The 16,986-nt window shown below is 43.1% G+C and overlaps 2 protein-coding genes across 2 annotated transcripts; both read right to left on the bottom strand.

Moving 5' to 3' along the window:
- Positions 1-309: 309 nt before the first annotated feature.
- LOC108053686 (NGFI-A-binding protein homolog) lies at positions 310-8,728 on the bottom strand. Its single transcript, XM_044457835.1, has 6 exons — positions 8,367-8,728; positions 3,695-3,967; positions 2,290-3,173; positions 1,324-1,415; positions 873-948; positions 310-787 (listed from the first exon to the last, which is right to left on the bottom strand). The coding sequence occupies exons 1-6, from the start codon at positions 8,710-8,712 to the stop codon at positions 545-547; spliced, it is 1,914 nt and encodes a 637-aa protein (XP_044313770.1). The 5' UTR covers positions 8,713-8,728; the 3' UTR covers positions 310-544.
- A 1,137-nt stretch (positions 8,729-9,865) lies between these two features.
- LOC108053689 (protein masquerade) lies at positions 9,866-16,869 on the bottom strand. Its single transcript, XM_044458039.1, is given in 10 exon segments — positions 9,866-10,511; positions 10,580-10,857; positions 11,378-12,296; positions 12,635-13,028; positions 13,031-13,551; positions 13,610-13,765; positions 14,184-14,480; positions 14,539-14,688; positions 14,936-15,108; positions 16,754-16,869. Coding segments are annotated over 9 exon segments (3,180 nt in total). The 5' UTR covers positions 15,078-15,108; positions 16,754-16,869; the 3' UTR covers positions 9,866-10,188.
- Positions 16,870-16,986: the final 117 nt, after the last annotated feature.

Here is a 16,986-nt window from a genome sequence, read left to right as displayed (position 1 = left end):
AGAAATTAAATTTACCATCAGCGCCAGCCAATATATTATATATTAGCATCATTTTATTTTAAGGGACGTATTGTTTGGAAACTGGTGTAAGGGGTATTTGATAGTCGTGACACTAGACTATTGATTTTCTTCTTGTTATGAATAAATTCCTATATCTTTAGAAATATTACCCACCCACGCAATTTTATATCGATTGGACGAATATCATGTGCGCAGAGAAAATGTTTGTCTCTTTATATAAATCTACATTTAAGTGTTATTGTTAAAATTGTGAGATCGTGGCCAGTAATGGCATAGTGCCAAATAATTTTGAATTTTGTTGTTAACATTATTCTAACTTTTTATTGATGGATAAATAATGATTTTATTACAGTGTTTAGTATAGATCACAGAGACTACGAACTAATTGACTTAAGGCTCCTAAAAACAAAGTTCACTTAGACGAATCTAAGCTAATTGAATTGCACTGGAATTAAAACGATTTGGGTGTGTGTGTTTCCCAATCTGGCACTACGAATGGCGTCCATCCGCCGATCCTCTCCAGCTAGGCCTCCGGTGAAGCGGCGTTCCTCTTGAGGGACAGCACTTCATTCAAAGTGGGACTGAGTGCCAGGGCGGGATTGGCCACCGCAATGATGTTGTCCCCCGCCGCGGATATGACCTGAACTCCACTGAGAGCCGGATTGGAGGAGGCAGCACTCAAGTCCACGGATTCCCGGGGCGGCGAGGAGGCCTCCATGTGGAGCGAACTGGGCGATCGCTCACTTTCCATTCCATTGCAGGGCGTCTGTGGAGGAAAACAGAGGTTTCTCTTAATCTCGGGACTTTCCCGGGGAACGGAGTGCCCTCGTAGAGCTCCAACACATACTCACTGGCATGGTCGGCGAACTGGAGTTGCTGAACGAGAAGCGCGAGTCATTGTCCTCATAATCAGCCGCCTTGCCAAGTCTGTAAAGAGGTTTATTAAATGTTAAATTAATGTTATACACATTACTTTTACATATAATTAAATCAGAAAGACCAATTAATTTGTAACCAAATAATTATTAAGTTTGATGATTCATTTTTTCAATAAATGTTTTAAGATTTTAAGACCACGTCGAACATATTTTTTGAGATTTAAGTAGCTGGTATCAACAGACCTAATTCTTGAACTTCTCGCTCCTTATACAATTTTATTTATTAAAATATCAAATCTCGTATTTGGGTAAATGTATTGTTGAAGATCAAGACGATTTTTTGTAAAGTCAAATCAAATTCAAATTTATTAAGCTAATAAGGAATATAATTTTATCAAAACTAGAAAAGGACCTTCATACTCACGAGAACTTGGCAATTTCCGTAAGATCAAACGGCGGCTTGGCGAACTTTTGGTACATGGCAAACAGATTGTATCGCGAGTCCTCCACAGCTTCCTTTATTTATTGGTAGGATTTATCAACAAGATCAGGGATTAGAGTCTCTCGTTCTTAAGGAAGCCAAATGGAGGCCAAATGGAAGCTAAGCGAGGCAAGGAGGCAGATGCGTGGAAAGATTTTTGTGGAGGCCAAGGAAGAAGACACGTGGATCGTTGGTTTTGGCAATTTTGTAGGATTTATTTAATGACTCAACAATGGGGAAAGGTACAAGAATATATTGCAAAACGACTACTGACTAAATAACTTGTTTTATAAATATAAGAAAAATTCAACTATAATTTAAAGTTAAGAGTTAGTAAACAAAGTTAGCTTAAGGGTTAGTAAGCGTGCACTATTATTAAGTCAGGCAACGAATATATAAAAATATTATAATAATCAACAGAAAACACTGGAAACACAACCATTAACGACTATATTAAAATTCATGCTAATAATACTAAATTGATATAGGCATAGAGTTTAATAAATGAGAAATTTCAAAGTTTTTTAGTGACTTTTTAAAAGGGCCTTTAAGACCATATAGTTAAGCAATATTAGTTTAATGTAGAAATAGAGGATATTATGTGTTTAGTTAGGAATATATCTACATTAGTTTAGTAAATTTTGAAATAATAATTTATAACTATATTTTTGTCTACTGAAGAAATACTATAGTGTAAATGTGGATCCCCTTCCACAAGCCGAGATATTCTGAGAAGAACCTCTCGACCAGGATTAGTAATTGGGTTCTGGCGATCGCGAAAGCTGTAAGGCAATTTTTGGGTTATCAGAGAGCTCCTCCATCCGGAGGGCTCTGAAGCGAAGCTGTAGCCTAGCTGAAGCACTGCACCGGGCGACGGACCTACGGCTCTACGGAATCTAGCTTCCTTACCCTGTTCAAGTCCAGTGGCAGCTGGGCGGCCTCCGTGGAGGAGAGTCGCTGCCGCTTGGGCGGCACAGCGGCGGCATCACTGGACTCGCAGTCCGTCTCCCCGGGACCCCGTCCTCCGCCCAATCCCGCTCCCTGCGAGGGAAGCTGGGTGAGCAGACCACCGTACCGGGCAATGCTGGCGGAATGGCCGAATCCGGCGTCCTTGACGATCTGGCGGGCGAGGGGGAAGAGCTCGTCGCGGCGGGTGAGCAGCCAGATGGTCTGGGGATTCCGGCACAGCTGCGCCGCCGCCTCATTGACGCACACCTCGTGCAGAGTGAGAGGCTTCTCCGGCCGCCTCTTGCAATCGAACCGCCCGTAGATGGCCGAGTACTTACGGATCTCGTCCATGCGCCGCGGATCCTGCTCTCCCATGGCAATCACCTGCTCCAGTTCCCTGGTGGTCCGCTTCCTGGTGGTCTGGGCACGCGGTTCCCGCTGCGGCAGCTGCCTACCGATCTTGTCCGCGCACATCGTTATCCTCTGGATCTGCATCTCGGTGAGAACAGGTGTGAGCTGGGGCGAACTGGAGGACACCTGGTGGGCGGCGGTGCTCGCTGGGAGGCAACTGTTGCCCGAGGGATGGGGGCTGCTGGTCAGCGGGGTGGAGGGCAGGACCAGGGGCATGGGCACCGAGGGCAACGCGGAGGGACAACTGATCTGGGTAATCAAAGGCGCTGTGGAGGCTGGAACGGAACCGGAAGTGGGCAGGGGAGCTGGCGGAACCGGCGAGGGCTGGAAGCTGGAGCCGGAGGGATTGAACGAGGGAAACTTCTGCCGGGGCAGAGCTGGAGTGGTGTCCGGATTGAAGACCAACGCGGGTTTTGGTGGCGTTTCACAAAGACCTGTAAATATTGTTTTGTTAATAAGGATATTCTCAAGAGGAAAATAAATAATAAATAATAATGATATTCTCAAGTGGAAAAAGGATTAAGTAAACTAAATTAATATATTTTTTTTTTATCAAAATTAAGTTTTTCGCAAATAAATCATATTTCCATAAGCTAAGAGTTATACAGACATCTTAGAGGTTTATTAAGAGCTATATTAGAAAGAGTATTATTTCCAAAAAAAAAAGTATTTACAAAATTATAAATAATAATACAAATTATAATTTAGAAATAAGTAAGAAAATCCTAGACCTTCAGATAAACATTTTGTGCATTAAAAATATATAATTTCTATATCCTGGAGAATTGTAAATTCTTTGATTATCAATTAAATATCAACTGTAATTCATTACGTTATTTTAAATAAAGACTTCTAGTCAAAAGTAAAAAAGATTACATAAACATTTGAGAACTAAGATAAGCTGTATGGGTTTATAAGTAAATACCAATGGTACGAGTATATTTTTGACTCTTACCCAAGTGTGGCAGCAGGGGACCCTGGAAGAGGCCCGGATTGTTGGCCCACTCGTGCAGCGCCTTCTGCAGGCGGCGGACGTGGAGCGGCTTGGAGGCCATGCCCACCAGGGCCATGATCTCGAGGAACTCCTCCTCGCCGGCGTCGTACAGCTGCTGCACATCGTCGCCGCCCATCTCGAGGAGTGTGTCGTAGTAGGCCAGCAGACTGGCCCGCTGGAGTACCCGGTACAGCTGCACCTCCGCCTCGTTGCCCGGTCGCGATGTGGTGATCACTGGAAAGACATGGATAAAAAAAAACACAGTAAGGAACAGGCTTGAATAAGTTGCAGCAAAAAAAATGATATTTATTAAGTTCTGGCCTGCGACGTTCTCACAATGCTGCCGGCCTATAAGAAAAAAATTTTAATTAAATTCGCTTTTTTAACCGAAAAAAAAAACTCGACGGACGTCTGGACCCTGAACCCTTTTTTCGTTCATAGCGAGCAGAAAAAAAAAAAACTAAAACTCGAAAAGCACACAAAAAGGATGAGGCAAGAGCTGGGAACCAACTCATCTGCATAAGCATGGTGGTTCAACCCCTTTTTCGGAGGGACCAAGGATCCGATACGATACGATACGATCCGATTTGAGTCGGCAAACTCGTTAGAAATGCGTCACGCATGCTGCAAGATGCCTTCAAGGATTGCCAGGATCATTTTAATCTTGCTTCTATTTTTTTCCATTTTTTGGTTTTATCACTTTCGATTTTTGGGCAAAAAAAAAGGAAAAGAATAGTAGAAGATCGTGTGAAATACATATAAAGCGAAATTCATAGGAAATCGTACAAGACTAGGCAGCGATTTATTGCTCATACTAATGAATCCCCCGATCGACGAGGCTGTTACTGTTATGGCAGCACAACTCTAAATGGACGACGCCGATGACGAGGATGATGATTATGTCAAATCGTAAATAATTATGTGAGAATATTTCAGTCGGCGACAGCGTCTCCAGCCGGCTTTAATTAATAGAAAAACGAGCTGGCCGGGCTAAATTATAACAAACTGTGAGCAGAAAAAGCCGCGTACATCGATGGCCATCCTCCGATTCCATTGGTTTGGTTTTTTTTTTCCCTCGCCTTGGTCAGTAGTTACTGAAAGCCACAAGCGCATCCACCAACGTCCAACACCAAGGATGCGCAGAGCACTTCGCGCCATTAACCCACGCTCCGCGCCATGGGGTTGTTACGATTTATGGCCCGGGCCCAAGAATAATTCGCATTCTTAGCCGCTTAATTGGGTATATCATAAATAGTTTGAAAGCTCAAATATCAGGCCAGTCACTTGGACTTGAAAGTTGTGGCTAAGTGCGCGTGGACTTGAAATTAGTGTTGACTTGAAAGTGCTTATTAATACAGGCTAAACTCAGTAAACAAGTGACGAGGTTAAGATAAACTAGTTTAAGTAGAGGGTTAAAAGTGTTTTTTTTTTTAATTTTGAAAGCTTTAGTGAAAGTCTTAACTGAGCTATTAATAAATTATTATTATTATTTGAAATAACAATCTAGGAAATATGAATATTTTTTATATTGGAAAATATAGAAAGACGAACAACGTAAATTAAGTTTTTTTAAGAGACTATATTGTTGTCTAAAGGTCCTTTGAAATTTTTTTTGGAACTTGTCAAGAAACCTATCTATGTGTGACCGCTCAAGGGTTAATGTGGCTCTTTTCTATCCGGCCACTTTTCGTCGCACTCCCTCATCTTAACTTGGGTATTTAACGCAGACCTGCGTAAGTCGGGAGTCTGGAGGATCGGGTGAGGGGGGCATACGGTGGCAGCAATAAATAAATGAGACGTGATTTCAATACACAAATAATGCCGGGAAGGGAGGATCGGAAGATGGGAAGATCGGAGGATCGGGAGGAAGCGGGTTCGGGATCGGTGGAACTGGGGACACTTTGTTGTGGCTGCTCCAGCTCCTCCGCATCTGCGGATTGTTGCTGATTTTTTATTTATTTAATTTGCGGGTTTTGTTTTTTTTTTTGCTTTGCCCACTGCCGATGCTTCGACCGCTGCTGTTGTTGTCATTTGCTAAATATGCTGTTTTTATGCGAACGGCAAATGGTAAAGATGGACAAAAAATTAACTGCAGTAACTTTTTAGTTGGCACTTGGCTGCAATAATGACATTCGACGCCACATACCAAGCAGCTGCCCAAGAAAACGGAAAACCGCGAACAGGCAGCAGGATCGGCACACAGAAAAAATATTTGATCTTTCGCTTGTGATAAGATCAGATAAATATCTCTAGTTCTATTTCTATTATCCTTATCCCTATTTACATGAATGCCATTATTATATATTTATTTTTAATCAACAAAGGATTTTCTTTGCATTCATTTTACTATTTAAGTGCACACACAAAAAAAAGAAGAAATACTGCTAAATAAAAACTAACGAACCATTTTGATATATAATTTACTTTTGAAATTTGATTAAAAGGTGATAATATTAAACTCTTCAGATGTATAAACATACATATTTTATTATTTATATTAAAGGCTATTACTGTAAAAGGTCCATTTCAAAAAGTATTAATTTAGTTTACTGTGCAGAAACGCTCTTCATCCATTAAATAATTTAGAAACTCATTATAAGTATCGAATATTTAATAGAATTGAATAGTAAATATATCCTTAAATCAAATTTATTTAGTTTTTGAAAACTTTTGAAGAATGATCTAAAAATTTGGGCAGTGCATTCAGAAAATGCGTGAGAGTGCCCTTGTGTGTGTGAGGGGCTAGTGTGTGCGTATGGAGTGGAGCAGTCAATCGGGCGATCGCTTCGATTATGGGCAAAAAGTAGACGCCGGACTTTGCAGACTTTGACTTGGAGAGTTGGACCTGGAATCGGAACCTGGAACCTGGGACTTGGGACTTGGACCTGGGGTCTGGCTCTGAGTCTGAGTCCTCCTCCTTCCCTTCCACTCATCATCGGCAATGGGCAAGTAACCGAAACTATTTCTCATATACAACGATAAATTAAAAGCCAACTTTTTCAACGACCAAATTCTTGTCGATCAAAATTCCATTGGTGGCAATAACTTGGCCTGTACGTGCCAATGGCCAATGGCCCCAGCAGACGGACCATAACCATGGCCTGCACAGCGAAAGAATAATGCCTACTTAATTTTTAAATGCATTGTTTTTAGGGGTCATTACGGTCTTAATCTTATCAATTTTTGATGATTAAAGTCCCTGTTTACATGTTATTAACTCCGTTTCCGTAAGGGTTGTATTAATATAAGCATATTAACTAGGTTAATGTGAACAAAGAAATAGGAACTCTCATGGGTTAGTAAAGTTTTGATAAAGGATATGTCAATATCTACATTGCTTTCGTAAAAAACCCTATAGAAATAAATCTTCAATTATTAATGATATAATTTTTTTCCCCGTGTGACGACATTTTTTTTCGAAGGTTGAGCATTTTTCCAGCGAGAACTCTTCTCGTTGGTTGACTCTTTTTCGAACCGAGATTTATGAAAATATTTTACTACCCTCATCGCTTGGGGTGAGTTTTTTTCTGTTTCTTTTCAAAGTTTTTGCCTGTCACCCCTAAGACATGGCCTATCATCACGAGGTTGATATAACGGCTGCCTAGGAAAAGGCATCTTACCTGGGACTTGAGCCCATCCCATTGGATGAAGTCTGCCATTGCTACCTGAAGAAATCCTAGACCTTGAGCAGATATGCAAAATAAGACACCCCGAGCAATTGGGCACCAAAGAAATGGAAACAGGAACAGGATCCGCGGTTTTTAAAGAAATTAAATTACCCAGCAAAGGCAACTTTTCAGCTGCCTTTGTTGTCAGAGTAAGGTCCTTAAGGACCAGGGACAAGCTTCCTGGGTTCCAAGCGTTTTCCGTTACATAACTGCGACAAACAATGGAAGCTCGAGAAAAGAGCGCGAAAATTGCAGCATGTGGCAAGAGGGGATTTGTATTTGTTTGGATGCAGGAAAGCTTTATAAATGATTTGATGCGGTCGAAAGATCAGGATTGGTCACAATAGCAGTTGAATAGAATAAGTGACATCTGCATGGTTAAATATCGAATATACAGGGGTGGTCAAAAGTATTTGCACAAATTACAAGTACTTACTCATAAGAAATGTGCAAATACTTTTGACCACCCCTGTATATGGATGTCTTTCGAACTTAAATGTTCAAGGACTCTGCATGGTTAAATAACGAATAAATATATCTGTGCTTTGAACTTACATATATGTTCAAGGATTTGAGTAAGAAGTATGGGCAGCGTTTTTGTCAAATTACCAATATTCAAAATAAACAGCAAAAGTATGATTAGTTTAAAAACTGCATCAATACATTTTGGTAAAATAAACTGTATGAGGCTGAGTATATATAATGCAAATGTGATATAAATCCCACATCCCATGGGATATTTAATCACGAATTATAAAAAAGTCCTTTCAATTCTAACCAGCAATTTATTTAACGTTTGAGTGCTTAAATCGTGATTAAATAAAATCAATTGCTTATAATCAAAATAAAGCTTGAATTTCTGACCCCAACTGTACTTAATTTTCTAAGAATGGAGTTATTTTGATTGTTGATTTCTATAAATCTTTTCCTTTCTTCATAAAAATATAATTATAGATTCTACTCACTTGTTCCATTCGCATTCCGTCCGAAGATCTTGCCCTGCGGACTCATGATGGGACTGGAGGAGGCCGAGGGAGCACCTGAAAGCGATCTCTGGCCCTCGGATAATCCACTGGCCAGGGACAGATTGTACAGATCCTCCGCTTTGGCCATTTCCAAGCTGGTGGTCAGCAGTTGTGACTGTGTGGCAGATGCGGATGCAGATGCGGATACAGATGCGGATGCGGAACAACTGGAGGCGGCTTGACTGTGTCCTTTGCTGCTGGTGCTCGCAGCTGACGATGGACTTGATGTGGATGTGGTGGTGGCCACCGCCGTCGTGGGAGTGGTGGGATTTGAACTGGCCTCCATTTCGGTCACTCGTTGATAACCGATGTCGAATTAAATTCACGCGACTTGTACGAAAGACGAACAAAACCAGACACAAACAACCAAGACGAAATGCATGCAAACTAGGATCAGGAATCAAGGATCGAGGATCGGGTGAGTACTACGAGCTACGATTAACTACACTATATAGATGTATATCTCTCAGGAGAATGTAACAGAAGAATGCAACGGCAGTGAAGAGACTCGCGTTTCAGTTTCAACGATCTCTTGCGATCCGCTCAGCTCGAGGCCAGACAAACTTCTGTTCTCGAATCCCAGAACGGACATCTCGGGAACCCTTTTTGGAACCGGCCGAGGCCCACGAAGCCAACGAATCCACCCGAAGTCCACCCGAGTGGCGAACGCTTTCGTTTTCTTTCAGCTGGGGAGAGCAACACGGGCGAAAAGGGTTAAAATCGGGGATAAAAACAAAACAAAACAAATTGCAGGGAGGATGAGGGACGTAGGACATTGGTTTCCCTGAATTCCACTCGGGGGTTACTTTTTATCTGCAGATGCCCACGATTCTCTTATTAGAGCGGAATCTCACTCTCTCTCCAAGTTGAGTGGTTCTGAGTGAGTTTTTGTGCTCCGCCTCTCGAGAATCACTCAAAGATCAACCCAGTTTTGGGTGCCTGATGAGATCCTTCGCCTTCTCAGGAGATCCCTTTTAAAGAAGTTTTTTTTTGGGAAAAACTTTCCGTTAAATCTGCTGGGAATATTTAAATTTCATCAAATGCAAGACGTGCATTAATTTTTTAGCAAAAAATAAAAAGGTTCAAGAAGGTTGCGTAACCCTTTTCGCCTGTCAAATGATTTATTATGTAACTAAAGATTTGTACCTTCTAGAAAAATTTGTATATTTTTTCCGCCAAAAGTTAAAAAATCTAAAAGATTAGTTTTAGAAGATAACATTTTTTAATGCCATATGATTCAATGTTTAAAAAATATTTTAAAACAATTTGCTTGATTTATAGATCAATAACTACATTTTTAAGCAATTTACTGTTAAATTCCTTAAGACAAAGAATTGCGTGGAATTTAAATATTATAAAACCATAAAGATAAAATCCAACAATTTTATTTTATAGAGCCCTTCATTACAGGCACTTTCCAACCAAAACAAATCATTGTATAACTGAAGATTTTTTGTATTTATTTTGTACTATATATACAAAAACAGTTTACCATAGGGCGTTATCAAATAGGGGAATACTTTTAAAGATTGCCGTCTACGCTACCGATAATCGTAATAGTTAATATAGTTGCTTTCTGGGTTTCGAGCCATTAGAGTTAGGGTTAGGTATGAATAGATTACACTAGGATGGGTTTACGTTAGCAGTCGAAGAGCGGGAACCCCTGGGGACAATCGTAGGCTATTCCGGGCCAGGAAATCGCCACAAGAGCGGGGTTCCTCCCGCACATGGTGTCTGTGTGTCCTATGCGAGACTATCCTCACTATAAGTTGTTCACGCTGATGATCTGGTTGATCCAGCCGATGAACGAGGACGTCTTCACATAGACGCCGGGCACATCCTGGCGTCCGCATCCGAATCCCCAGGACACGAGGCCGGCCAGCTCGAAGAATCCATCATCCTGGCAGACCAGTGGACCACCTCCATCGCCCTGGCAGGCATCGTGTCCCTCCTCTCCGCCAGCACAGAAACTGGACGCGGGCAGGATGAAGATCTTCTCCGTCACGGCATTGACCTTTCGGATGCACTCCGTGTCGCTCACAATCGGAATCTCCGCCTCACGCACGCGCAGTGGAATGGGTCCAGCTGTTAAAGGTTAAAGGTCAATTATCAATTAATGGTTTTGTATCTAATTTTTAGGATCTGATAAGTACCTTCTCCCATGTATCCGTATCCCGTCACTGTGCATCGCTTGCCCGCCGCGTGACTGACTCCTCGCGCCGGAAGACACACCAAACACACTCCATCCCGGAGTTCCGCCTGTCCATGCAGCTTCAGCAGGGCAATATCGTTGTCCAAAGTCTGGCTATTGTGGTTGTGATGGATGTACGTGGTGGCCACGCGAAGGGTTTGAGCTCCTGGACTGCCGTATTTCCTGGTCAGATCGTAGTCGCCTACGCGCACATAAATGGCATCTCCAGAACGAACAATGCTGGAAAGGAAAAATAACAGAATTTAAAATGTTTGTAACAGACATTTCCTAGATTAAGGATAGCTGGTTGACTATATACTCTAACTATTATATATATAAGGCTTGAAGCTTTTTGCTTCCTACAAATAAGATTTCTTCAGCCGCCATGAAACTACAGGACTAAATTAATATATCTTTAGTGCTTGGAAATATATTTCCAATTAAATTTGTAACTTTATCAAACTAGAACGACTAATTCCTATATTAAGAATAGCAAAGATAAAACCGGTTTAACATCATTACGATGTTTTTCTTAATGAAAGTTAAGTGGAACAAATCGTTGTGTTATAGAAGAAATTAAAATATAACCAAAGTATGACCTCGAGTAATTCAATAACACTACAATTAATTCTTGATTAATATTTTATCAACCCGGGAGACTTTTTTTAATATCTCTGCTATTGGACAAATCTAGAAAATATCGCATGGTCGACAATGACTTCTACTTTTCCCTACTTCCTACAAATGTATTAACACTTACTTGGTAACACAATGGGCAGCAGTAAGGACCCACTGGGTGCCGATGAGCGCCGCTCCGCAGAGGTACTGATTGAGGGAGTTGATCAGGGCCACCTGCCAGCACCACTCCCCGTTTTCTCCATCCTCGCCGCCCACCACTCGTGCCCTCCTGCGTCCACTGAAATTGGACTGAAGTCCGTACAGAGATCGCTGTTGGTAGTACTCCGGATAAACCAGCTCCGGTTGATCCGGCGATTCCTGGTGGTTGTGATACGAACGGAGTTGGTTGCTCTGCAGACTGCTCGATTCGACGAGGTCGCCCAGCTTGTCATTGTGGATCTGGATGGGCACAATGGCGGATCCGAGGACCAATCGCTCGTTGGACTTGTTGAAGTTTCCACTGTATCCGGCGGCGGAGGTCATTTGGCGAGCGGTTCGGTGGACTCCATACTTGGCACGGGCGTAGGACACCAAGGAGAGTGCCTGGGATCTGCCTGTCCTGAGAGTTCCCTTGACTCCACACACATACTTGGAGTAGACATGTGGCCGTGGAGTCGTCGTCGTGGTCGTCGTCGTCGGTGGCGTGGTCATAGGTGGCTGGGGTTGTGGTGGAAGTCCACCCTGAAGACCTGGTCCAGAAACTGGATAGTAATCCCCGTAGTTGGGTGCCGGTGGCGGAGGTCCTGGCTGATAGGGATTGGGGTGGTGTGGTGCCATCTGGGGTGGTGGTCCCTGCGGCTGTTGGTTGTTCATGTAGGAGTACGGCGGCGACTGCGGCGGATACGCTTGCGGTGGGCCAATGGGCGGTGGGGGCGGGGCCGGGTAGTAGGCGGTATCGTTGCGCGTCTGGAACTGCTGCTTCTCCAGGATCTTGCTCTTGGGCGCACAGCAACTCTGGCCGGAACGCTTGCATCGGAACATGTCAGTCATCTCGGCGTTTTCTAAAGGAAAAAAGAATTAACAACATTAAAAATATTTACTTCCTAAGGAATTCCTAGGACAAAAATATTTTGTATATTAAGAGCTTTTTATTAAAGAAATGTTCTTGAGATAAAAATATATTTTTAATCGGGGGATGTTTTGGTAAACAATAAAGTGAAATAAAATAAAATCGATCGCTATGATCAAATAGAAATTTAATTTTTGGAGTATAGTTAGTTTTTTAGTTTTTTCAGCAATATTAAATTAGTTTAGGAAATCAGTTTCAAACTGGTAAATTTATGTTTAAAAGAAATTCTTTAGTTTTCTTAAAATAAAATATATTAAATGGTATACTCACTGAAGCAAGTGAAGCTGAGTAGGCTGACGATGCAGGAGCCGGGGCATTCCTCTCGTGGATCCGGACTCGGAGTGTTGGGCAAGACATAGGGCGGAGCGGTGGGCGGGGCAGTGGGCGAGGGCGTGGGCGGTGGCAGTTTGGGCTTCGGAGCTCCGGCTCTTGAGTTGTCGCAGCAGACGGATCCCTTGGCACAGGTGGTGGGTGTGGAGACCAGCACCGAGGGTCTCTCGCAGAAGGCGGCCATAATGTTGAGCAGACAGAATCCTGGACAGCGGGGCACTTGAACGGGAGCGGGAGGGGGTGGCGGAGGGGCTGGGGAATTGAGAGTGCTCTCCGCAAAGGATATAATCTGGGAGAGGAAGTCACCACCTCCTCCTCCTCCTCCGGAGATGGATGCGGGGGTGGTGGAGGTGGAGAGGCGGGACGGGCGGGCTTGGCCGCTGGTTTGGGTGCATGTTTGATGGCCGGCTTGGTGGGCGGGGCCTTGGAGGCGGGTGGCGCCTCCGAAGCACTTCCCGTCACACAACAGCTTCCTTCACCGGGACAAAATGCCTCCGAATCGATGTCGTCGCAGAAGATGGCGAATATCCCATTCATGCACTCGCCCTCGCATTCCTTCAGCACCTGACCCTGTCCCTGTCCCGATTTCAGTTTGTTGCTCAGTGGCGGCTCCTCCTCCTCGCCGTCCTCCTCCGTCTCCTGATCCTCCTCATCTTCAGTCGCCTCCGTGGTGGTCGTGGTCGGATGCTTCTTGTGCTTGCTGGGCTTTGGGGAGGTATTGCCATTGGTTCTGGCCGGTTCCGGAGTGGTGGTGGTACTGGTGGTAGTGGTGCTACTGGTCGAAGTAGTGGAACTACTCTTCGAGGGAGCCGACTTCTCGGAAAGGGTCTGGTTTGGCTTCAGGTTGCTCATGTGTTCTGGTTAAAAAAATAGTTATAAGATTAAATTTAAAATCTAATGTTGGGGTTTACTTACTGGCTGGAATATAGATGTCCTTGGGCAGCTTGCCATTGGAGTACTCGTCCAGGGAGACGCAGCACTTGGTGCCCTCCTTGCACAATCCATCGCTGGTCAAATAAGCCTCACAGTATTCCGCTATGCGATCCGCCACACAAACTCCAGTGCAGTCTTCTGAAAAATTCAATGATTAGAAAATTATATGGCTCTCTTTTAATCTTAGGTTTCTAAATGTAATTAATTGAAAGTTAAAGGTTTTTGGTTCTTTTAGTGAATTTAAGATGGGACCTTTTGTTTAGTGTTAGACTTTGGGACCACTTACAAAAAACATGAATAAGAATAATGCAGATATGTCTTGGAGAAGTTGATTTTTATAGGATATTTTTTTATTCCATATTTAATTTTATACATAAAACCACCAACATTATATTTTAAAATATTAACTTGGTATTTGAAATAATATCAAATTGACACTCAACTGATTGCATGCCAAACATATAAATAGATAGATAGGATTTGGCTTGAATATAATTTAAAATAATATTTTAAAATTCCAAATTTTTGAGAAGTATTCCCTAACTAACTAACTTACTGTTAGCATCATCAGCTTTGGTGGCCTCCTCTTTGTCCTTGGGTTTGGCAGTGGCCACTTTCTTGGTGGTGCTGGGCTTCTTAGTAGTGGCTGCTGTGGCTTTTGTGGTGGAGCTAGTGGCTGGTCTCTTGGTCTGTGGTTTGGGCTTTGGTTTCGGGGTGGTACTAGTTGTGGTGGTGCGCTTGGTGGTGCTAGTGGTGGCCTGAGTAGTCGTTGTCCTCTGAGTGGTAGTGGTGCTGGCAGTGGTTGTGGTTTTGGGCGTTGTTGTCGCCCTCACAGCAGTTGTATTTTTACCAGCTAAAACATATGTATATCCTTTAGATCTTGGGTAGATTATTAATAAGTTGAACTGTACCTGGAGCATTCTCAATACAGCACTTCATGCTGGCCGAGGGACAGGCCACATCCTCTAGAACTTCGTAGCAAATCAACGTAGCCAAAGTGTGGACACAAACTCCAGGACAATCCTTGGCATCAGCTGTGCTGGTTATGGTATCCAAAAGACCTAAATAGTAGGGAATAATAAATGTTTAATAAGTAACATTTAAAATAATACAGATTGAAGGTTCTTATTTTAATACAATAAATGGCGAAAACATTTAATAAAAGACCTTTAAAATAAATATTAGAAATCAGCAACAGATTAAAAAGAACAGTTGTAAAATTTAAAAAAATATTTATTCGCAGAAAAAATAATTTATTGGTATACTGCAGTGATGAAAAATGTATCTTTTTTTCTGAAGAGTCCTCACCTGATAGAAAACTGCCAGCCAGGGATTCATCCTGGGCCTGCGAAGGCGATGGCTTACTGACCAGCAAAATGCTGAAGATCAGGGGCAGAACAAAGCGGCTCATTGTATTGGGGAACCTTTGCATTTTGTGATGGTCCAACATGGTCAGCACGTGCTCATTTCTTACCAAGAATCTGCAAGAGAGAGAAAGAGAGAAGCGGTTGGAAAAAGGTGAGATAATTAGCGGTGGTCAAGTGAAAGTCGAGGCTGCCACTGAATCACCCGGGCCATGTAACCCCGGCCACCAAGTGACGTAATGCGGCAGCTTGGGGCATCTGCCACAGGCCCAGAGATCATTGGCCTAGAAAAAGAGCCGCCAGCCGAAGATCATCATCATCATCATCATCGAGATATTACCACTGGGAGGCGGCAAGGTGTGTGTGATAAGCCCAAACCAGTTTTCCCATTTTTTTTTGGTTCTAGTTTTGCGTCGGCACAGGTGCCCCATTTCAATATTACGTATCCGCAGCGGTGTCCGCCGAATAACGGGCCACTCCAACCGTAATCCATGTATCTGGGTTGCCCAGAACGAGTATGGCAACCAAAACTGGTTACACACACACACACAAAAATGTGCCGCTGAAGAAGACCATGCAAATAATTATGGACAGTCGGAAAGAGAGCTCGGTAAAAGCCAGGGCATTCTTGGGCCGAAATTAACGAAACCGTTTAATGAATGAAATAGAAAGTACTTAGTACGAAATGAAACCTCGCTAACAGAGATCTCCGATCTCAGATCTCAGCGAAAGTGCAGTTGAGTTCCGAAAAAAAAGCAGAAACTGAATCGGAATGGGAATCGGAATTGGAATCGGACTTCCCCAATCACGTGCGGCCAAAAACAAAAAGCTTTCTACAAACCGGAAATTTCTCACCAGGCGAACAGAAAAAGGAAAATATTGTTATTGGCCAGCTGATGAGAGGGCTAGAAAGTGCTAGCTCACGTATTTTGGGTCAAGTCAAGTGGAGACGAGGAGAGTCGGTTCGAGTCGTTTCTCCTCTGGATAACATTCTTTCCCCATTCTGTCAGTCAGTTAGTCAGTCAGTCAGTCAGGCAGTCAGTCAGTCAGTGAAGTATTCCACGCCTACGCCACCATGAATACCAAGTCCGGCACCAAAACCGATAACTGGGTCAGATGCATAAGGCGCGACGGCATTAACACCGATCGTTCTTCTCTCTTTCGGTTCTCGAGTGGGTATTATATGGGTATGGCATCCACTTGGAATTCCACTTGGCCGAATACGTATACGAATTTGAATTTCACGCCAGCGAAAGAAAAGAAACGATTTCTTTCAAAACAAACAGAACCGTTTAGCTTAACAGTAAAATACACTGTAACTATCGTAGTTGATTTGTCAATTTGCAAAACCGATTCTTTTCCTCTGTCCGTCTTTTTTTTTTTTTTATTTATTTGTTTGGTTTCTTTCGTTTTTAGCACTTCCATAAAAGTCCCGAACCGAAGCGACCCGAGAAATAAAGACACGCGAAGAAACGTATGGCAGAAGACCACGTCAAAGAGATGGAGGAATTCTTCGCCTTAGGCTCGGCTCACGAACAAGTTAAGCGACTTCTGTCGACTTCTCGATTGAGTTGGCCATCCCATTTCCATTCCCATTCCCATTCCCGTTCCCGTCTCTTTTTCTTTCTTTCTGGGATCGGATCTTAACGGTATGTTTTGCAGACGGCTAACTGTGAGCTGGCATTGGCCAGAAGGATTGCTTATCATCCCGAAATCCACTATTCCATATGCAAAGTCCGGCAGAAAACAGGTAGCCACTCACAAAGGTTTTTCAGAAATAGAACGATCCTCGGGTTTTCAGTATCTCTTTTTTTGTATATCTTGTATCTTGTATCTTGTATCTGGACCACGATCACGACGCGACTGCACCTTGCGAAAGCCAAAAGCCGACTGACCAGCACTCAAGGTTCTCAGCGCTGGTAAGCCGCCAAGGCCGGGAATTCTCCGGAGAAAGTGTAGAGTGGCAGAGGTTTCTCTCCTCTGAAGAGCGGCCAT

The sequence above is a fragment of the Drosophila rhopaloa genome, unplaced genomic scaffold (assembly GCF_018152115.1).
Source record: "Drosophila rhopaloa isolate 14029-0021.01 unplaced genomic scaffold, ASM1815211v1 contig_163, whole genome shotgun sequence".
Classification (NCBI taxonomy): domain Eukaryota; kingdom Metazoa; phylum Arthropoda; class Insecta; order Diptera; family Drosophilidae; genus Drosophila; species Drosophila rhopaloa.
The sequence above is the reverse complement of the archived record's forward strand: the minus strand, read 5'-3'. Positions and strand labels throughout refer to the sequence as shown.